Below are 22794 nucleotides of genomic sequence, written 5' to 3'. Positions count from 1 at the left end.
AGTTTACTCTCTCTAAGAAGGTCATTGTTACATCAATATTTACCTCTGTCCCTGAGTTCAGTTTGCCTTTGCTAAATACAGAGATCGACTTCAGCTCTACCAGGGTTTCATTTGCTATTTATCATTTTCAGTCTTCCTCCATGGATTAGACTGTGTTGTCTGTAGTCTTGCATCCAGCTGGAGATGGGTGTGTGTACGTTGGCTTCACCCAGGTTCTCCCTACGACGACTAGTGTTTTCCATGGAGTCCGTACAATAGAGGCCTTTGTGCGTCGGTTCAGTAGTGAAACTTTTCCATGTGACTTAAATCTGTATTTATTTATTCATGTTTCGGCTTTTTGGGTTCTTGATAAAACCTTGTTTAGCTCCTTTGGCCCGATGATATTTGGCTGTGATGGTAAGTGTCAATCAGATTGGCCGGTTGTAAAATTATAGTCCACTATTTGGGTGCAACCTTAGCTGATTGGGACTGTGGGTTGGATTGTCTTTACAGTTGACAAGTTGTCTGCTTTTAATGACTTCGCTGGACCTGGCAGGCTCGCATAATAGGCTCTTGTGTGCAAGGGTATACATGTGGTGGAAAAACAGGCATGTGTTCGATCACGGTAGAACAAATGACCCAGTCAGCTTTGTAGACGCATTGCCCTTGGGCTCCACAATGGCCTGGGGTTGATGCTTGGACTATTGCAGATCTCCATTGTTCCTGATGTACATTTTGGGTAGATCATTATCATCTTGATCTGTTCTGTTTTGGTTTATCAGGCCCCTGCTGGGCTGGCAATGACAATGAATGTCCAATCAGACAGCATTTAGATGGTCTGTTTATTGCCTGCAGGATTACAAACAAAGGACGCAAGGCATAGCATGCAAAGGTGAGCGATTGATGCTAATTGTTTGCTCCTGATGGCCCCTCTTACTCTTTTCAAGTGTGAAGATGGGACTCCATGCTGAGAAAGCTCCCTCAGAGGTGTCGACGGCCAACAGTTGCAACTCGCTATAGGATGTTTTCTGGTCTGTGTGCATGTGTGAATTATAGCTCTCGGGGGTTGTGGTTACAATTTGGTATCGAGATTTAAAAGGTAAAACCACAGTCTGTGTTTATGTAAATTTCATGGGGTGGTTGAAATTGTTGTCCCGTCACATATGAAAATGTGGCTTGCAGTCGAATGTCATTGTTTGTGCTTTCTTTAATGCATTTTTTTCAGACCGTTTTCTCCTACAAGAGGTTGTATGCTTTTTGAAGTGTAAACTTTTATACATTATTAAAGAGGGGACAACCTAACCTTACTTAAAATCAGCAAAATGACTGTTTGTGAAATGGAATAACCTACTTCCTGTTGTGTATTTGGTTAAAAAACAGTATGTGAGTAAAGTTCACCGTATTCATTAAACAAATGCGAAAAGTACCTGGGTGAATTCCTACTTCCGGACACTTTACTATCCCATGAGGCCATGGGAGAAGATTTGTGAATGACAATTGAAGCAACTCAACTGTCGCTGTAGTTCACATGACAAAGACATGGCGAGTATGGTATACCTGGATGACAATCATACTACAAGCATCTATACTTCGTAATGGCCACGAAGTAACTACTTATTTAAAATAAGTGCCTTATCAGAGAGCATGCAATTATGGACATACCCTTACGAAAGGAAAATATATTTACCAATATATTTCTTAAAATATATTGTGATATATTGTAATATATTATTTTCCCTTTTTATTTTCTAATATTTTATATATTTGAATACATTTAATAATATATTGATGGTACATATATTTTATAATATATTGCAAAATATACAAATGATTGCCGCTTTCAATATATTGCAATATATTGGAAAAAATAAATATATATAAGAATATATGCCTAATATATTACATTACATTTTCCAATATACTGCAATATATTTTTGTTTCATAAGGGTAGCCATTGTCTGATCTACACCAAGTTCATTTAGTGGATACGATGGTAATTTCAGACTTAGCACTGACACTTAATTGCGTGGATACTTTATAAAAAGCAAAAGTACAATTTTTGCTTACAAATATTGTAGTTTAATCTACAAGAATATATTAGATGTTTTACTACATAAGGATATACATTTTTTCGTGTGGAATTTGATATGACAAATTTCAGTGTCTTTTTTATTTAGCCATAAGATTTAAGTGGGAAAAAGTGCACTTTAAAGTGTATTGAGTGTAAGACAAAAAAAAATGAACATCAAATTTAACAAAATTCCCACTCTTCACTTTTTTTAATATGCACCCTTTGGCATGTTGTTATTATGCTTTCACTTCAGCTTCCCTCTGGTTTGATAGTTATTGCGTTAATTGGCATAACAGGTATTGCAGAGCTGGCGTTTTGCAAGTCCAGCCAAGTGCTCTAGATATGGCTGACCTCTCAGCACCCGGTGTACCGATGTTGATTTCAACCATATCCTTTGGGAGGAAATGATTTTGTGGTGACATTTAAAATCTGCCTGTTTAAAACAGGGTGGGGGCATTTATCAGATCAACAGCCGAGGGCATGTGTGCCGTTTTAACGGTTATTCCAGACCAGCACAGCACTGGAGCAGACATTGCACAAGTGTTTTTTTTTTTTTTTGTTTTTTTACACGAGGCTGTGACTTTTTATTGTTGGAACTAAAGGTTGTTGCATCTTGCAACATTCCAATGCATTGTGCAAACTTTGAAACAGTTTGACTATAAGTGAATGCGTTATTCATTTTCAGTTTTCAGTTCAGTTCACAAACTGAGTGCGTTTCATTTTCTTGCGCAAAGCTTCATTTGTTGGTATTAATACAAGGATATTTAGTGACTGCTTTCTGGTTTTCCTCCATTCCTATGCAGTTCTCCTCAGGGCTCTTGGCACACCAGCTTTGTGAGTGAGCTGTTGTCCCCCAGTGCCAGCTTACCCAGCAGTCACTGCTTTGTTCATCATCTTTGGGCCGCGACTCCCAGACAGCAGAACAGAGCACGTGTAGATCAGGTCTAGCGAGCAGACGGGGACAGAGAAAGTTCTTCTTCGGCCCACTTTTATCCATCTCATTATTAACTGCTTCCATCACAGCCGCTTAGCTGCTTAACGATGCAGAGACAGACTGGCATCTGAGTTAATGCTCACTGGCGTCGCGCAAAGGAAAACACCCAAAAACGAACCGTCCGGGCCTTGAATTTCACTTTGGCTTTCTTTTGATTTTGAAAATGTTAGTTCATTGAGGTCATTGGATTTTTCTTGATGTCGGAGAGTTGCAACAGTGTACACTTTGTGTTGGATCCCCTCCATATTTTCTGGGAGGACGTGGTGTGCTATCACTGTAACCATTTTTGCTAATAACAACATTCAAATTCTGCTTGCCTCTGAATAGCTTGATAATTGTTCAACTTTGTTTGAGCATAGTTTCAAAAATGTTCCTAAGGCCACAAACTGCAATCAGTCTTAAGAATTACAGTCTTGTTAATATGTCTGGTGGCCATGGGAAAACTTGGATAATCACAAATAACTAAAGTTACTTACAGAAGTGACTGATGGTAATGAATTGTTCTTGGCACACATGTTGAAATCCAGTTAGTTTGATTGATATTGTTGTTTTTTGACACACAAAGATAGGAAACACAACACCATTCAAAAGTTTGGGCACTGTGAGATTTGTATGAATATTTTTAAAACAAGTCTCTTATTCTCAGGAAGGCTGGATTTTTTTAAATTAAAATACAGTAAAATTGTGAAATGTTTTATTTTAAACAGCAATTTTGCTATGCTCATGTTGGCAAAGCTTAATTTTCAGCATCCATTACTTCAGTCTTCAGTGTCATGATTAATAAACATTTCTTCTTATCAAGTTTGATTTTGTTTTGTGGAAACTGTGAAACATTTGATGGATAGAAAATATCAATCAAAAAATCTTTACTGTTACTTTTGATTCATTTAATGCATCCTACCTGAATTAAAGTTTTAATTTAAAATATAATATCCTTAAACTTTCAAACAGTAATGTGCTAAAAAGGCCTAATGTAGTATACAAAGCTTCCCCTAAAATTCCTTGTTTCTTTTTTTTTCAATGCAGTTTTCTGTGCCATTTACAAAGTCATGTAATAATGGCAGATGGAGGTTTTGTGTGTTTTGTCTGCTTGTGATTTTCTTGCACCTTCATTAGCAACCAGTGTGGTTTCTTGGCAAGCTTAAGCATTTATGACAGCGTTCTAGTGACATAAGTTAAACAGCTGGACGATAATGAAGTGTGGAAAGGGTGGGAGAATGTTTTAAGCAGAAGGTGGTGGAAATTAAGGCATTTGCCATCTGATGGCCTCTAACCATTAGTGCCATTCGTTTTGCGCTATCAGCATCTTTCACCCGACGTTTTCTCACCACAACTTAAATAGATTATATATGTGGTGCGCCAATTCATTTTTATAGCTTTAATTCTGGTCTGATTACCAAACCTCAGAAGCGATGGGTTAACTCTTAAGACGTCCTTTGCCTTCAGTGGTGAGTATCTAGCAAGTTTAGCATTTTAGTGGTAACATATTCAAGCCAGATATTCAGACTAACTCAATTAGCTTAATTAGAGCCACACCGAGAATGGTGTTTGCATCTTGGTTGGAGTCGGTGGTCGTCTCTCTCAAGCCCCTTTCACACTGCACGTTGGACCCGGAAAATTTCCGGAACATTGCCGGGTCGCCGTCTGTGTGAACGCAAACACGTCCCGGGATTAATTCCAGGGACCTAGTTACATTTGCCAGGTTCAGTCCCGGAACGAGCTCTGTTTGAACAAAAAACAGAACTAATGCCGTAAAGGGTGTGTCGTAGGGATGACGCACGTTATCACGTGACTCTTTTACCAGGTGTTTTAAAGGCAGATCAGCCTTCGCGACAAAAACAATAACAAACAAAAAAAAAGTGCAAACTGTAATGAAGCAGAGATCAGTTGTTTCCTCACTTTCCACGCAGACACTGAGATTGTTCACCAGCTTAAGTGAAAGTTAACCTGCCTAGCGCTTTCGACTCGTACATTACACGTCACATCCTGATGTCATGTGTCTTTACGGGACCTTTAACGAGTTGTATGTAAACGCACGCACGCACACATTCCGGGTGATCCCTGGCAGTGTGAAAAGGGCAAAATCTAGCAACCCGGGAACAATTGTCGGAACACATTACCCGTGTATTTTCCAGAATCGCAGTGTGAAAGGGGCTTCAGAGATACCATAAGGGGTGTTAATTAACATAGCTTTTCTTCCTTAAAGTAAAATCCAAGCTGATTCTTTTTACTTGGTGTTTCTGGGTGATTTTTTTGAGGCTTCACTTCTGAAATGATTTTGACGAATGCTTCAGGTGGTTTTTGTCATAGAGTAAAAGTGAATGGCGTCCAAAATAAAATCAAACCTGTTGATTTTCATTGTATTTCATATATATATTTGTCACACAGGTTTATGGAAGACATAAGTGTATATAAAAGAAGGCCCACTGTTGCAAAAATCCAACCTCCAAAGGCAATGACCTCTGACCTGCGCAATAATTCAGATCACCAACTACTTACAGATGCTAATAACAGTTAAATCAACATTTGTTCTCCATATAACAGAATTGAAACAACATTCTGTTGTTCTCGTACAAGGCCAGATTGTTTTAATTAAAGTTAGCTTCACTTTGGCATTTGTTCTGCTGGAAGGCCTCCTGAAGTCTTTCTCATTTTATGTGGAGCCGTTACAAAAGCTAGCATCTAAGCCAAGAGCAATCTGGCTCTTATCATTATGCTAATGCTAGCCCAACATTTAAGCATTTAGTGGAGAAAAGAAGGACATTTAAGAGCGATGAGACCCCCCCCCCCCATAAGATAAACCCCCATTACATGCTAATTGTTTCTTATTTACAGTTCTTTCAGATCATTATCAAAACGGCCCAATTTAGGCTACGTTTCTTGAGTTTTAAGCGGAAGACACAGTTATTTACAGCAATTTGGTGTTTCTAAGTTTCCTGATAGTGAGATTTGTATATTATAATTTTGCATCAAAATGGCATATTTGAATGTACATTATTTAATGTTAGAGTAGCCTACATGTGTGCCACATAAATTGTTTTTTTATTTGTTTTGCAAAAAGGCTCAAAGTTACTTGCTTTCTCATGCTTAAACGGAAACATTGTGGTGTAATTCTTTTATTTTAAATGAATGAATATTTAAAACGTTACCTGGTTTTGAATTACGTGGAAACTTCCAGTGACTTTCAAGATAGAACTCAAGCTTAATGAGATGAAATGAGTGTAATTTATCATAACAGATGTGCGGTGATTGTAGCTGCACTGTAACTGTACACTTGTGAGCAGTCAGCCAAAGCAGTAGTGTAAGTGTACAGCGTTCCAGGAACTCGAGCAGAAGAGTGAAAGTGCTTGGGAAAGCTAGTGAATTTGCAGCTGTTAGACGCGTTTCACATGCATCATAGAAACCAAACATTTCATCAGACTAGTGCACTTGAGTTCATTCATAGTGTGCTGGGGTTCAACTGAGGTGGACCAGCCTGTTCACGTTTGAATTATTTTTTTTTTTGACATTATCTGTAGGTGTTATCGCTGAGAGTGGGAATTTTGTAAGATTCCCTTATTCCCAGGAGAAAGCCAACATGGGAATCTGGGATTGATATTACACCTCAGCTCGGGTTCTATAACACCTCTGGGACACTCCCTCTGTCCATACACACATATGGCGGAAAAATGGGATACTCTGTCCAAGCCGGAAAAAGGCTTTGTTTTGGTTCCCCCCCCTTATAAAAACAAATTGAGCGTCTGCTCTTTTTGTGTGTGTGTGGTTTGTGCTCCAGTTGTAGTGGCCTTGAAATGTGGTGACCCCAACAAACATTTCTATGTTTAATGTCCTCCTCATTTATCCATTGATCCACTGTTCAGGCCTTTTCTTTTTTCGTCTGGCATTCCTCCCAGTGCAGGATTTGTAAACTGTCCTATTAAATTATTCAATTCTTTTACTGTCATTGCACAACAAATCTTGTTGCGTGACTTCCAAAGCATAATCATTTTTTTTTTTTTAGAAAAGACTGAAGAAAACCCCAAAACATTGAAAGTCAGTTTAGAAATATGTCGAATTGGCTTTTATTTTGATAGTTTCAGGTTTCATTTTAGTTCAAGGCAAAAACATTTTACACCAAAATATAGATTTTTTTTTTTATTATAAAAAAATATTTAATAATTTCTTAATAGGGTGTTCCCATTGCTACCATTTCAATTGATTTTTTTGACTTGGTGGCAACAGAATGTAACACATTTCCATAGTACACGATCGTCCTTCATTTTATGACCTTGATGATGATAATGCTCTCAAATTTTTAATTCTTTGCCTCCAGACACACTGTTTTTTGTAAATAACAGCTGAGAAAATCCAACCCTCTTATTTAGGATGTGGTCAATGATTTGTCTTCTGCTTGCTCTGCTGTTTACAACTCAAGTGGTCATCTGGTCCTACCTATAGGACTCTATCTCTGCAGTCCATCTGAAGTGTGCTTGATTCTCCATGGCTGACCGAAGGGTTCACTGAATACAGCCTTTGTGAGGAAGCTCTCGGAACGCTCTCGTAACGCATGACTGAGACCAGCCCTGGGGACAGGAAAGGGTGTTCTCTTCCTGTACCTTAACCCCCCCACCAGAGATGCCCTTAGTGCCCTCTTACAAACACCTCCACACCCCCATTCCCCTTCCCTCAATGGACCAACCTTAATGAAAGGAAAGATGATAGTAAGTTTACAGACAATGAGGTCATGGCGGCACTGCACCAATCCATGCCGGCTCTTGGAAAATTAGACACAGATTAGAAGAGCAGGGACTGTGGAGTGGCTGTCTGACTCTTGGGTACATTTGAGAGAGCTTGTTTCGAATGTCAGATCTTAAGAAACAATGTGCTATTACCTTTCTAAATGGTCATTCTCATAATTTTCTCTTGACTGATGAAAAAATAGGGGAAAAAATTGTTTAGATTCACACTATCGTTCAAAAGTTTAGGTTCGGTACATAAAAAAAAAAAAAAAAAAAAAAAGAAGAAAATATGTTTTTGAAAGAAGTCACTACTGCTCACCAATTTACTTGATCAAAAATATAATTTCCACCACGGAATAACAAAAATAAAAGCTAGTTGCAACTTTTTAGCTTGGAGCTTTGATTTCTGATATGAACTCTCAATTGCTTAAATGATATTTTTACTTACAATTGTGAGATTGCCACACAATTCTGACTTATCTCACAGAATTGCGAGATGTAAACTCGCCATTGTGAAAAAAGTCAGATTTGTGAATTAAAAAGTAGCAATTAACTTTTATATTTTTATTCAGTTGGGGAGACAAGCTTCCATAAAAAAAATTATGAATATATTACAATGTAAATAAAGCTTTTTATGTCAGTGAAGCATCACATGATGCTTCAGAAATCATTCTAATATGCTGATTTGGTGCTCAATAAGCATTTTATTTGTGGAATCCGTAATAAATTCTTTAGAATTCTTTGATGAATAAAGTTCAAAGAACAACATATATCATCTAACACACAATTTCTGTCACTTTTGATTAATTTAATGTTTCGTAATTTAAATAAAACTATTCATTTCTTAACAACAAAAACAAAAAAATTCTTACTGGTCCCAAACATTTGACTGTGTTCTTAAAAAGAAGGAACCAAGCCATATTCAGAGCCCAGAATATCAGATAATTTTGACGTGAGCCTGTAAGAAACCACCTAGCAACCACATAGCAACACACTAAACACCATTCAGCACATCTTAGAAACCACATAGCAATGTCCTGGCACTCGCATTTTATTCAAAGAATGTAAAAATATAGTTTTAAACAGCTGTTCCTGTCAAACCACAATTGTTTCTTCCTCTCAGTTGAGAAGTTTATTTTGTTTATGAAGTTTTGACATGTGCACTACTCAGAGATCATGCTTTTAAATATGTGTCTATGTTTGTCTGTATGTGTTCAAATATTTGGTTGCGTTTGTGAGAACCCAGGGGGGATAAACAGCTGTAGCAGCAGCACTAGCTCGACTTCAGCAGTCTCGGCTCTTGTTTTCTCATTGACTTATTACCCAGTGGGCCTGGTGTGTGTGGTTGTGTGTTGGGGTCACATGTTGCCAACCAAGTTACTAACTTTTGCACATGGCCACAGTGTTACATAATTCAGCTATGGTCGATTATTAAGCAGTCGATTTCTTCAAAAACCATAAGTTGTCTGCTGGCCTTTATCATATGTTAATCTTAATCGAATCCGAAATCAGACTAATATCAGCTTTTGAATTCTAGTAAAATGAAGCTAACTCTAAAAGTAACAACTCTACTAATGTAATAATGTAGCATGACACAATCTAATTTTTGATTGTAACTCAACATGCTGCTGGTTCATAATTGCTTCCCAACACTTTTCATCGGTCTTCTTCTTCAACATAGAAGGATAATTGTTGATTTGCAGCTCTGATGTTCCAAGCCTAACCCTATAACAAAGCTTCCTGTAGACTTTCTGTGAGTCTGAACACTGTTGTATTTGTCCTGTTCTCTTATAAATATTCCTCATAGTCTTATTAGTATGCTAACAGCTTCCTTCATCTTTTTTTCTCTTTGAACAGTGTGAGTATTATAGTTGGAGCTCCCAAAGCCAACACCAGCCAGCCCAACATCAGAGAAGGAGGGTCAGTCTTCTACTGTCCATGGAGCCTCAGCCAATCACAATGCAGCAGCATAGAGTTTGATATACAGGGTAAGTCAAACTGACCAGTGGCTGTGGGTGGTCACTAAAGATTCAACTCAATAAGCTCTACATATTGCTACTTTACCATATTTTTAGCTGATTACTTACAAATCAGCTGCTGACATGTTGACTTGTTGTAAGTAATCAATGTTTGCACAAAATATGCATTAAAACTCAGATAAGCGATGATTAATCGTCTGTTGTTTCTTTCAAGGTTTTGATTTTTTTTTCTTTGTTGGCCACATTAGTTTGGTTGCCAAAATTTTAGTGCATCAGTACAATACATACTATGGTTTTGATCCTCAAATCAAGTTTATTAAGCTTGTGCAACTAATTTAGTGAATGAGAATGTACAATGCTAATTTTACCAACAATTAAATCGGATCCAGTGTTTTGACTTCAGTTTCTACATCCTCTCTAAAACAATCTAAGTGTTGGTGGAAATCTGCTCCTTCTGCTATGCAGCTTCCTGAAAGCTAGCACCTTTTGGTCGCAAAGCCCTTCTCCTTTCAAAGTGTAGATTTTGCTCTGCGAGGGTGATGGAAGTTTGGGTTTAGATGAAGTGAAAGCAGACAAGTGCTCAAGCAGATTTCCTGAAGCACATGCAAGCTCTGTTTTTCTTAAATTAGATGCGTTTCTCAACAGAACATGTTAACTAGCAACTGCTAAACATTGGTTGAATTGAGTAGATAGAGATGGTTTTATGTAGTTTCTTTCTGGAAGTCTGATTCTGATGCAATAATGTCATCACGACCAAAAAGATCATATATTATTGGCCAGTCAGGAAAAGACTCAACATACAGAAAGAAAAAAAACACCACTGGAAGAATTTCAAGTGGTGTTCACAACAGATATTCAATCTTGATGTGAACCGAGACTGTGCAGCTTTGTGGCTGTCTTGTTAGTGCCTGTGTGTTAACATTGCTAGCATTGTTGGTCGTTGATCTACTCGCCATGCCAGAATAATTTCAGTTGTGGTGGTGACGTAAAACATAAAAAATGCATTTCATTAGGATTCAGATTTCTGTGCACTACAACAAGCAGAAAAAAAGAATAAGTAGAGACCAATTGTGTACCGTCTCTTTTCTTGAAGCAGACAGAGTCTTAAGAACTGTTCCAAGTTGCTGAGTATGTAGAACACGTGTCAGGGGACAATGAAGTGTTCACATCTCAGTGAGAGACTGTTGGCTTCATTCCTTCAGAATCAAAGTCTCCTCTGAAAATCCAAGCTGTGATTTACTGTCTATTACTCAAACACAGGGAGGTATATTCCAACAAAACTGTCACAAAGATCCATCATTTCAACTTTTCTTTGGTTTCGAAACTTATGACGCACAGCTGCATGTTCTAGAAAACAGCCAGGTACGTCATATAGCAGCTTTTACTCTGTAGGGCTGTTTTAGCGAACGTATTGTGTGCTTATGAGTCATGTTAATGTCATGCCCTTCTTTTTATTACGTTTGACTTTAATTAAAATCTAATTTTACTTTGGTTTAACTCAATAGTCAAGCAGAAGATCATAATTGAATCAAGCTAATACCCTGTGACGTGTGATGCATGGCAGAGGCTGGTTTAGCCTCGGAGGTTAATGTTTATCCAATGATCATTCAATTAGATGTCAATCAATCCTGACAGATCCAACATGGTTGATATTTTGACAAATGGTTTTTATGCGTTTACTTCAATTTCATTTAGTGTCAGCAGTTCAGGTCATGAAATAAAGGCAAGATAATAACCACCTTTTTCAGCACGACTGGTTCAAGAAGTATTTACCCCCATTATTCGTGTGGTGGATATACCCTATATTAGACTATTATATAGTTGTATAGTGGTTCAATGCATTATATTATGGAGAAGAAGACTTTTTTTTTTTTTAAGCACAATAACAATCCCGGGAACCGTTTTTGACATAAGCTAATTTTATATGTACATATACGCAACTCTGTATTTCTGGGCTGTCTGAAAAACGTCTCTATATGCTTCTGCGCACTTTGATTTGTATGTGACAACAGCTCGTGATTTCAGAATTGAGCCAGCACCGCTTCAAATCCAATACGTATAATACTTCGCTCAGTTTGTTAAAAACATGCTTTAAGAAATTAAATGCCACTGTGTGTTTTTTGGAAACGAACAGTTCTTTACGTTGGCAAAATTGTGCAAAACAGACAACATTGTGTCTAAAATAATACCATATTAACTTCTCACTAACAGAACTGTTGTATAAGATCAATATCACATTTGCACTTGTGTGAAATAACACTTATTGCTTGTGTGATAATGCTTAACTATATGAGGCAAATATGAGACAAAAACTACCCAACACTTTATTAGTACATAATTTTTTTTGGCAATGAGTCATACTTAAAAATCTATTTGTGTAAAAAGATGAATGACAGCCCAGTCTTACTGTTGCATCCATTTCCATTTCGCATTTAGTCACAGCAAATATTTCAAATAAAGACCTCAGCACTTAAATCCGGGCTTGACCCTGCAGCCCCTGATGCTCTATGGGCTCTCTTAAGTGGGCCGCAAGAGTGTCACACAGTACTTCCAACTCCCGAACATCCCTCAGTTACAGAGAGCATTAGCTAATCGTGTCTGTAGATCTGACCTCTTTCCTCTTCCTCTCTGATAAGCAAATAACAGAGAATGATGGGAGTGGGCGGGAATCGGAGGAAAGCGAGCGTTGACTCTTGTCTCTTCTCATTTCCCTGTCTCTCGGCATCTTCCCTGGGGACGCGTGATGTGATGACTGAATTTAGCCATGTGGCTTGTGCCTTCCGCTACCCCTCCCTTTGTCTCACACAGATTGAGATACTCCACTAATGGGGCTCTTCTCTCATCACTGAAAGAGAGAGGTGTGTGTGTGTGTGTGACCTCTTCACCTCCACCGTCCCACGAGAGAGTCGGCCAGGTCGTCTTGGCCTGACTCCAGGAACTGAGAGCACTCACAGGATTAGCAATAGACGGAATTTTGATTAAAATGGCTGTACATTTCAGCAAAGGTGTCTCTTAAGGTGCCTTAATTGTTTGAATACTTCCTCTTAAGTCCTGTAGGTGACATCAGCATTAGTCTCACGTTACCAGACTAATGTCTGGTCCACATTGCAGCTTACTCTGGCCAACAACCACCCACTTTGACATTTGGTTAATCCAAGAACTCCTTTTTATATGATGTTTAAGATGAAGTTAAATTTAACCTTGAGGAAAGCGGAACATGTCATTTATTTACTATTAACAACAACAAAAAAACTAATAAATGTTGAAGATTGAGTTGAATCTTCCACAAACCATATATTAAATAGTTTTTTTAATATATATATTTAAAATTTGTTTCATTTATCAGCACAGTTTTTTGGTAGTGAAATTTTTGTTTTATTTAGGTGGGTTTAGTGTTTATAATGTAACATTTGTCAAATTAATTCTAGAGCTTTTAATATTTATTTTTAATTCATTTCATAATTTATTTGAATGTAGTTTCAGGTTTTTTTTAGTCAATGAAAACCATTTTTATTTGACTTTTGTTTATTTATTTTCATGTTCATGAAATGTAAATTAATTTGTGGCCTTTTAAAAATTATTTGTAGTTATTTTGATAATTTTTAACTAATGTTTTTTTTTTTAGTTAAGGAAAACATTTTTATTTAACCATGTTCGTTTATTTTTTATTTTGTTTATTGTTTAGAGGTTTATATTGTGCCATTTATCAAAAATGTTAAATAATTTATGGCTTTTTAAAATGTTATTGTAGTTATTAAATTGTTTTGTTTTGGTGAAGTTTCAGGTTTTTTTCTCTTTTTTCAGAGTTAATGAAAACATTTTTTTTTCGACTTTTTGTTTGTTGATTTATTTTTCTTTTATTATTTTTGTTTCCTTTTATTTATTTGTTTTTGTCAAAGTCAATATCATTAAGATCTCATGTTAGGTCTTTCAAGATTTGCTGTCATTATAAGTCGGTCCGTGGAGAAAGTGAATAACAGCCCATTTTACGCTCTATTAACATCTTACATATTGTCAGCAAATATTTCAAACAAAGACCTCACCACTTAAATCTGAAAACGAATGTTTCAGCTGTTTCCAGTTTTGTTTCTTTGAAAGATAATCAAACTGCTCAGAAGTTGTGTTAAGCCATCCAATCAGATTAAACGTGTAAATAAATGCCCAGATTCAATCTTCAACAGTTGTAACTCAACAGTATCTTGCATCAGAGTCTTAAACAATCACGACTGTTGTTCTGACATAAAGGGAAATCTCGTCCAGTTTTGGGTAGCTCTCCCCTAACTGTAGCCAAACAACACCATTTTCTCCACCTTCCCTGCTGAGCTTTATCTTCCCAGCTGTATGTGATGTGGAAAGTGAGATAATTGTTAGTTTTAACGGCCCACCTCCATCGACGTTACCCCCCCCCCCCAACCATGTATTAGTTTTACATTAGCTGGCGTCTTCCATATAACGTGTATTACACACACTTCACTTAAAACTTCAGTTGTAAGGGATCTCACAGGGGCAGGGCTGCTAGTTTTCCTGCGTAATTCTTTAGGCCTCTTTACTTTGGCAGCCAGCGAGGGAAAGACAGGGAGGAAAAGAAAGAAAAAAACCATCACCCTGGAGGTGACCAAAAGGCATATATCCTCTAATGTTATTAAAGGGCTCTAATCCCCACTGCTTTCCTGCTGGGGTACCAAACATCCTTGAGAGAAGGAAACAAAAGACGTCTGGGGAAAAGGAGGCATGTGTGTGTGTCTGTCTGTGTTAAGGGTGTTTAGGAAAAGAATAGGACGAGTATATAGAGATGACAAGTAGATGGAGATAAAGAAACCATACAAGATAGTAAAGGAATGAGTGGGAGATGGTGACTTAAACTGAGAAAATAATGAAATGGAATTCCTAGAAAGGGATGACAGACTTTGAGAAAGCGAAGAGGAAGGTGAAGGGTGCTGTGAACTGAAGAAAGAGAGCGAGAGAGAGTGTGTTTGTATCAGTAGGAGTGTATCTGACAGATAGCTTGAGCTCCTGTTTTGCTTGGACGAGGGTTTCCCGTTTCCTCACTCCGAATGAGACCACGTCTTTTTAGACCGTAAAATAGAGTTGTACAAACTGGGTGAATCACACACATAGAAATGTTAAGGTTATATTTCACATGTTAAAGATTAGATCTTAAGACCACTATTTTGTTTGTATTTTGTTTATATTATGACATTATTTTAATGACTGTTATGCACATTTACTCTTACACCTTCCATTACTGTGATATGAAAAAAAAAACAGTGTTAAAAAAATAAATGAAGAGATCAGGAAATCTGTAATAATGGACACATTCTAGTATTCATTGTTAACACACACATATATACATATATAGTATACATTATTAATTTTGTATACTTTTTATTTATACATTTATGTATTCATTTATTCATTTTCTTTCTTTTTAATATTACCAGAAAGTTTAAAGTTGTATTTTTTTTTTTTTTTTTTTGCATTGCATTGCGTTGCAGTAGGCTACTGACAGTCGGGGGAAGGGGTTTGATTAATGGTGCTTAGTAATACTTTGGCTGATTTAATTGTAGACTTGGTTTTCTTAATGCAAAATATAATTTCCTATTCTTCTTCCTTTTGATTTGGGGCCGCAGTATGATCCAGACATTTCTTGACAGTTTTCGTAATATTAACCCACATAACTTGAGCTCTGAGCTTGAGTTTTGTTTGGATGAGGCTCCCTGGCACAGTTCCTTCACTGCGCATGAGACCGGGCCCTCTTTAGAGCCAGCTGAGAATTGTGTTACCGCCAGTTGTACCTTTCACTCATTTCTCCTCTTCCTCAATCTCGCCTGCCCCCCTTCCCCTCCATCACACCACAGAACCTTGTTGCATCATGCTTGTAATTATGGTGCAACTGGAGAAATGTCTGTGGCAAAGTTCAGTTTGGCAGTCAGAGTGGGGAACGGAGGCTTTCGGGTGATTCAGTTGGAATTTTCTGGCCTAGTGACTCCTCTGGCAGTTGAACCTGATCTCTATTGGTCTTGGTCTGGTGGTCTTATTGTTGAGTCCCGACCTCTCTCATTGGCCAGGACATGTCACCTTTGTTTTGATTATGAATCCCATTTCAGCCCATATGTGACCATCTGTCTTGTGCCTGCTCTTCATGATATGACCTTTAACCTCACCGGTCACCTGAGCCTGCGCTATACAGTCTGTTCTTTTTTCCGCCTTGGACTTTAAATTTTATTAGTGGGCTAAAATGTGCTTAAAATCACAGTTGATTAATGTGATGTGACACTAGACTATTCACTGGAAAATAATGTTGGCACAGACTTTTATCCACTGGGATGTGAATGGGTTGTGAAATGCAGTGATATATATAAAATCACTCAAATCACCCAAAATGTTTATAAAAAAAAATACAAATATATAATTTTTTTAATAAACATTTTGGGTGATTTGTGCACAGTAAATGTAAGGGCATTTATTGCATACTATGTTTTTTGTAAATAAACAGAATGAAGTGTTTTTTTTTTCAAAATGTTTTATTTCTATTTACTTGATTTTTTTCTTCTCCATGGCTGTAGGAGATCTGAACATAACAGTGAATGGCGCAGAACATCAGGGAGAGTTCAAATCCCATCAGTGGTTTGGAGCAACAGTACGAGTGCATGAAGATAGTGTGCTGGTAAGACCTTCTTACTCATATTTATGCTGTATGGAAAATAGTCAGCATAATAGTCAGACATAAAGCCTTGTTCAAATCATGATAAACTGTAATCTCCTCTTGAACATTTGTGCTTGAATCCAAAGTATGGTTGGTGTCTCAAATCTAAGTTCATGTTCTTGAATTAACTTTGTAAGTCTCAAATGATAAATAATCAGATCAGATCCAGCACTATAATTTTGTCATAGTCTTCAGATTTCCTTCTGATTTTGAACTTTCTGACTCTTTGGCTTGTGGATAATGCTGTGACATTAAAAGTCCAGGTTCTGTTCCTCATGGATTATGAAACTGTGAACTGAATTCATCTTCATTGTTGCTCTATTCTTTACTCATGTGGGTGTATTATTCTTTCCATAGGCTTGTGCCCCCCTCTACTCCTGGAGAGCCATGGAGGACACACCTCATGCTGATACTACTGGCTCATGTTTTCTGTCTGTCAGAAACTTCACTAAGTTTGTGGAATATGCTCCGTGCCGTACAGGTGGGCTTGCGGTTGCTTCGTTGTGGCACTTTTCAATTTCATTTGTTTTGAAGTCACGGTAACATAACTTGCCATCCGTTGCAGAATTCCGTGGAAGAAAAGGACAAGGCTACTGTCAAGGTGGATTCAGTGCTGATTTTACACAGGTAAGACAATATTGAAACTGAATAGAACAAAGTGCTTTGCTTATCTGCTGTTTCCTTCTGGTCTCACCTAGATACTATTGCTGTGTTACAGGAAGGAAAGGTGGTGCTTGGAGGACCTGGCAGTTATTTCTGGCAAGGTTTGGCTTTTAGAATAAAAATCACTTGTTGTAGAATAGTCTTTAAGGGCTTTTAACTTAAAGACTCAAAAAATAAAGAAAGAAACCCTTTTATTCAGCAAAGATGCATTAAATTGATCAAAAGTTACTTTTTTTTAAATTTACATTGTTTTTTTTATTTTTATTAAAGACCAATAAATGCTGTTCTTTTGAACTTCTTATTCATCAAAGAATCCTTAAAAATGCATCATGGTTTTCCCAAAATATATCAAGCAGCATAGCTGTTTTCAACATTGATAATAACAGGAATAGAATGATTTCTGAAGTCTCATGTGAGACTGAAGACTGGATTATGTTGGCTGAGAATGCAGTTTTGCCTTTACAGTAATAAATAACATGTTAAATGGTTATTTTTAATTATTTTAGCATCCACAATAGTACTGTTTTATGTTTTTTTTTTGTAATCAGATAAAAGCAGCTTTCGTGAGCATAAGATACTTTCAGACAGATCTTACAGACTTTTGAACAGTAGTGTATATACCTTCCTTAAACGTGTGTTTTGCAATTTGATTAGCTTTCCATCTAATGTGGATATTTGCATTTATCATTTGCATCGACTGTGACCTTTACCTCAATGCAAATGCAATTAAAAGATCAATTTCTCCTTACCATCTCTAGGACAAGTGATCACTGCCGTTAAACAAGAAATAGTCAAAGCCTATTACCCAGGATTCTTCTTGACCTCAGTGGAAGGCCAGATGCAGACCAAACAGAAAAAAGAGATCACATTTGATGACACCTACATGGGTATGTCTTTCCGTCCCCCTTATTAGCTGTCAAGTTAAAAATACTTTGATTTTTCTGTTTGTCACCACCCATATTTTTATATATTCGACAGGTTACTCAATAGCTGTCGGCAGATTCAGTGGTGGTGATGATGAAGGTGAGTGTTGTGACCTTAAAATATAACACCTCTACATTATAGTGTTCATTAGATTACAGTTTCACTAGATTACTTTGATGTCATTTTTATTATATTCATAAAAAAATGGAGATAGAACGACGGTGACTGTGTTGTACCACAGATAGTGATTTAATATCCTCATCTGCTGTTGGAATAGCCAAAGACGGATGCATTAAATCCATGCACTGTTTGTAGAACCTTTCAAAGGAAGTGTTATGATTATACCTTCTTTATGAATCCATTACACCTAAACAAATTCAAAAATAGAGCCTGTGGAGTGATTTGGAGTGGCTCTGATTGCCAGAATTCCTGAGGAACTCACATTTCCATGTTTCCACTATTAAATCTTTCACTTTTTCCTCTCTTTTTTTTTATTTTGCTTTCCTGCTTTCAGACTTTGTGACTGGAGTTCCCAGGGGAGTCAGACTGCATGGACAGGTGAGATAACCCAAGATGCGGGTTAAGTCAGATTTTCAGTGCGTTAAATATGAGCCATTACTCATCCGCTATAGTATGACTTTTGGTTTGGAGTTGGTTATCAACCAGAGATTTTTATGTTGGTACTTGATGGAATGAAAACTCCAGTGTGTTGTCTTTTGATCAGGTTTCAATTCTCAATGGTTCTCTGGTTATGCTGAAGAACTTCACTGGTGAGCAGGTAAGGTTGATGGCATTTATTGTGTAATGGCTTTTGTTGTGTAATAGTATATTTTGCTGGAGCTATTTTAGTACGTGACATTTTAACAGAAGTTATGTAATCCTTACTGCTTTTTATAAAGCTTTGTCCCACCCTGATATGCTTCAAACTGTTGCACACTGATGACATAAGCAAAAATCATTTCCTTTACAAGACTCTTTAAACCAGGCTGGAGTGCTGTGTGGTAGGCTGTAAAGGGCAGATTATGCGAGGCAAGAGTTTACGGGCAATTTTCCTAAACGAGCACCACAGTTTTGCAAATGGAAATTGTTGGAGACCTTTAACTGCTCTGATTGCCTCAGCTGAGTAAATACAATCAAAAAACATTTGTGTGTGCCCACCTCAGGGGGCTAGAGTACTGAGCCACATCTGAATCATCAAAGAGCTCTTTTCATGTACTCAAACCATAACCAATTGGAGTATATGTCAACGTGTGCCTTAAGATCCTGCATGTTGTTTGTATGTACGGTTCAAAATGGGAAGCTTGTATTTACATGTGATTGAGATCTGTTGAGAGTTTGTAATGTTCCTGAATTTTTCAGATGGGTTCCTACTTTGGCTATGCAGTGGCCGCTACGGACATAAACAATGATGGGTAGGTAACGCAACCAGGGTTAGAGAAGATACTACCACAAGAATGTGTTCAGTGTTTTAGTTTGTGGTTCGTATCACCTCCAGGATGACGGACCTGCTGGTTGGCGCACCAATGTTCATGGTTCGTGACTCTGATGGGAGGTTGGAGGAGTTGGGTCGGGTCTATGTGTACATGCAGAACGGACCTCTGGATCTCAGACCTCAGCTACCTCACCTCACCGGCACACAGATGTTCGGCCGGTTTGGGAGCTCCATTACCCCTCTTGGAGACCTCAACCAAGATGGTTACAATGGTGAGAGATTTACCCAGATTTCAGCATTTGTTTGTCAGTCAGTCTTAAGACAGCTATAATGGTTATCAGTCAATATTGATTTTTTTCATTGGTTTTGTTTGCTATATTTAAATGTAGGTGTTCAGTTCCCTCATTTTTTATTTAAGATTACATTTACTTTTGTCTAACTGCAGAGTTATTTGAGTACCATTGAGATAAAAAAAAATATATTTTTATTAATATTTTGAATCTGTTTTTATTTTTAATATTTTTAATCAAACGTTTAAATGTTTTTTTTTTGTCTTCTTTGGATAAAAGCACCTTACAAAATGACTAAATGTAAATTTTCTTTGTAGTTTTTTTTATGCATGTCTATATTGTTTTTATTTATTTTTATTTCAGTTTTGTTTATTTTAGTACATCAAGTTAAATTAAACTGAGAAATTTTGCCTCAGCAACTAGCTGAATTCAAATTTTCTTTTATATTTCCTTTTTTTTCAGTAAAATTTATTTTGTTTAATTTCAAGTAACACCAATTTTTTTATATTGATTTTTTTTTTTTTTTTTGACTTTTAGTCAACAATAACAACCCTCAACACTCACTTGAATTAAATCTTTATAAACATGAATAATGTTATAACATTGTTAAATGTAATATAAAAATGAATATCCATCTTTATACTGTATATATTATGATGTTGTGATGCCTAAATTCACTTGTAGCATTTTCTATAATAAAAAAACTTTTTTTTCTGACAAAATAATGTATAATTTGTTATATCTTCCATTGTTCAGTTAATTAAAAAATTTATTTAAATTGTTTTTATTTTTATTATTCTGACAAAATAATATAGACCTTTAATTTCAGCTGTTTATCGAGTATTTTCACCCCTAATTCTACAATATTCTCTTAACAGACGTGGCCATCAGTTGTCCATTTGGTGGGGAGAACAAACAAGGACTGGTGCTCATCTATAACGGACATGCTGGAGGTCTCGGGGAAAAGCCCTCTCAGGTGATCGCTGGCCAGTGGGCCTCTGCCTCACCGTCAGCTCTACCTGCCAGCTTTGGTTACGCCCTTCGTGGAGGCAAAGACCTGGATAATAATGGCTACCCGGGTGAGAAAACCTAGTCTTTTTAGCTACCATACACCACTGATACTGCTGCTGAAATCTTGTCTGATACCATGTTTTTTTTGTTCTTGCAGATCTTATTGTTGGCGCATTTGGTGCAAACACTGCCGTTCTTTATAGGTCAGTCACAGACATTAAGAATAGAGTAACAGCTGCTGAAAATGAAGCTTTTAAAAGAAGTATTTCAGATTGTAATAATTTGATAATTATAATTCACAAATGTATAATTTTTTTATTCTATTTTTTTTAATTATATTCATAAAGCTGATTAAAATACTTTTGAGTGCAGACTAAATCTTTTTGGCTCTTGTGTCATTTCCAGGTCTCGTCCTATTGTGAACACCAGTGCTATTTTGACTGTCTATCCAACTATGATTAATCCTGAGGAGAAAGTTTGCACTATAAACCGTGGGAACGAAACCCTGCAAGTGTCCTGGTATGTCTGCCATCTTTTATCAGCCTGAATTAGTTGCATTCCTGGTCCAAAGCAGCAAATACATTTTTGTTTGTTTACCCAAATCCTAAACACTCAACATGCAATGATATGGAAAAAGATCTTTAACATTTGACATTATTTAAGCAGCACTGAAGTGCACTTATTTAGGAATTGAAAAAATCTAATTTAGTACATTAAGCTTACTTCATTACGTCCACAGTTGGGCTTTGTTTGTCAGGCTGGACGTATGGAAGGGTGTAGTTATGCTGTCAGCGAAGGCTTTTCCAAATGGTTTGGACATGCTGTGCTGGTTGAGGGTGAGCCAAGAAGGTGGCGAAAAACATGAAATACCCTTTTCCCAACTCTATGACGTGCCTTTTTGAAATATGCTTCCTATCTGTGGAGGGAAAGGAAACTCCACAGGGCTGGTCTCTCTCTGACGTGTCATGTCAGTGTCTCAGCCTGTTCTGTTTTATACAGGGAAAGTTTGTATACGTATGTGTTGATTACAAGTCGTTGCCTAGACACTGAGGCTTTTGGGAGAAATTAGAGGGGGAGAGAGAGGGAAAAAGGGATCTAGCAGTGGCTTTGAATGAGATATTGTTTAGTGATGGAACACAGCTGGAAAACATCAGGATGCAATGAGCTGCACATGCATGTGAGCTCTCTCTCTCTCTCTCTCTCTCTCTCTCACACACACACACACACAGATGTATGCTGAGGCTTAGAAACACACATGGGAACACACTGAGTTTATTGCACAGGTCAAAAGTAGCCTGGATTGTGATTTTTCTTCTTTTTTTCTTCTTCAGTCTTTCATTCTTCCCCTTCTGTGTCTTGTTTCTTTTGTACATTTTGTTTCTTTTGGATTCTTCTGTCTCTTTTGTTACTTTTCCTTCTTTTTTTTTTGGAAATTTCTTTCTAAAAAATGTTTTCTTTCATTCATTTAAACTGTCATTCAAACTTGTTTTCAAACTTTTCTTTTTTTTGTTGTTTTTGTTTTGTTTCTTGCTTCCTTTCAATTGAACCCTTATTTATTTTCCACAACGTATTAAGCAGAACAACCATTTTCAACATTGATAATAAGAATCAGCATATTGGAATGATTTCTGAAGGATCAGGTGACTGAAGACTGGTGTAATGGCTAATGAAAATTCAGATTTGCCATCACTCAAATAAATTGCATTTCAAAATATATTAAAATGGTAGACCGTTTTTCAGAATGTTAATAAAATTCCACAATATTGCAGTTTTTACTATTTTTTTTTTTTGTTATCAAATAGATGCATGGTTGGTGAACACGAGACATCTTTCAGAAATTGTACATTCCATCAGTTAAACTATCCTGTTTAAAAACATCTTCACATATGTAGTGATCCATTATACTATAGTCATCCTTCCTTCAAGCTGTCAAGTGTTATAGCCTGAGGAAACAATAATAGCAAATATTTCATAGCCAAAGAGATGCAACCAATATGTTTCTAATGCATCACTGTAATAAATCCACT

General features: G+C 37.0%; 1 protein-coding gene across 1 annotated transcript in view; it reads left to right on the top strand.

Moving 5' to 3' along the window:
* Positions 1–22794, top strand: part of LOC113041514 (integrin alpha-5-like) — a 46182-nt gene that overhangs the window by 4745 nt on the left and 18643 nt on the right. The window contains exons 2-15 of the mRNA XM_026200104.1: positions 9620–9750; positions 16308–16408; positions 16805–16928; positions 17013–17074; positions 17166–17211; positions 17869–17997; positions 18089–18133; positions 18549–18592; positions 18759–18812; positions 19394–19446; positions 19530–19738; positions 20635–20835; positions 20925–20970; positions 21173–21286. Of these exons, the coding sequence (XP_026055889.1) occupies positions 9620–9750; positions 16308–16408; positions 16805–16928; positions 17013–17074; positions 17166–17211; positions 17869–17997; positions 18089–18133; positions 18549–18592; positions 18759–18812; positions 19394–19446; positions 19530–19738; positions 20635–20835; positions 20925–20970; positions 21173–21286 (1359 nt within the window). The remainder of the gene's footprint in view (positions 1–9619; positions 9751–16307; positions 16409–16804; positions 16929–17012; positions 17075–17165; positions 17212–17868; positions 17998–18088; positions 18134–18548; positions 18593–18758; positions 18813–19393; positions 19447–19529; positions 19739–20634; positions 20836–20924; positions 20971–21172; positions 21287–22794) is intronic.

The sequence above is a fragment of the Carassius auratus genome, chromosome 23, assembly GCF_003368295.1.
Source record: "Carassius auratus strain Wakin chromosome 23, ASM336829v1, whole genome shotgun sequence".
NCBI classification, from domain to species: Eukaryota; Metazoa; Chordata; class Actinopteri; order Cypriniformes; family Cyprinidae; genus Carassius; species Carassius auratus.
This window is presented reverse-complemented; position numbering and strand designations above follow the sequence as displayed.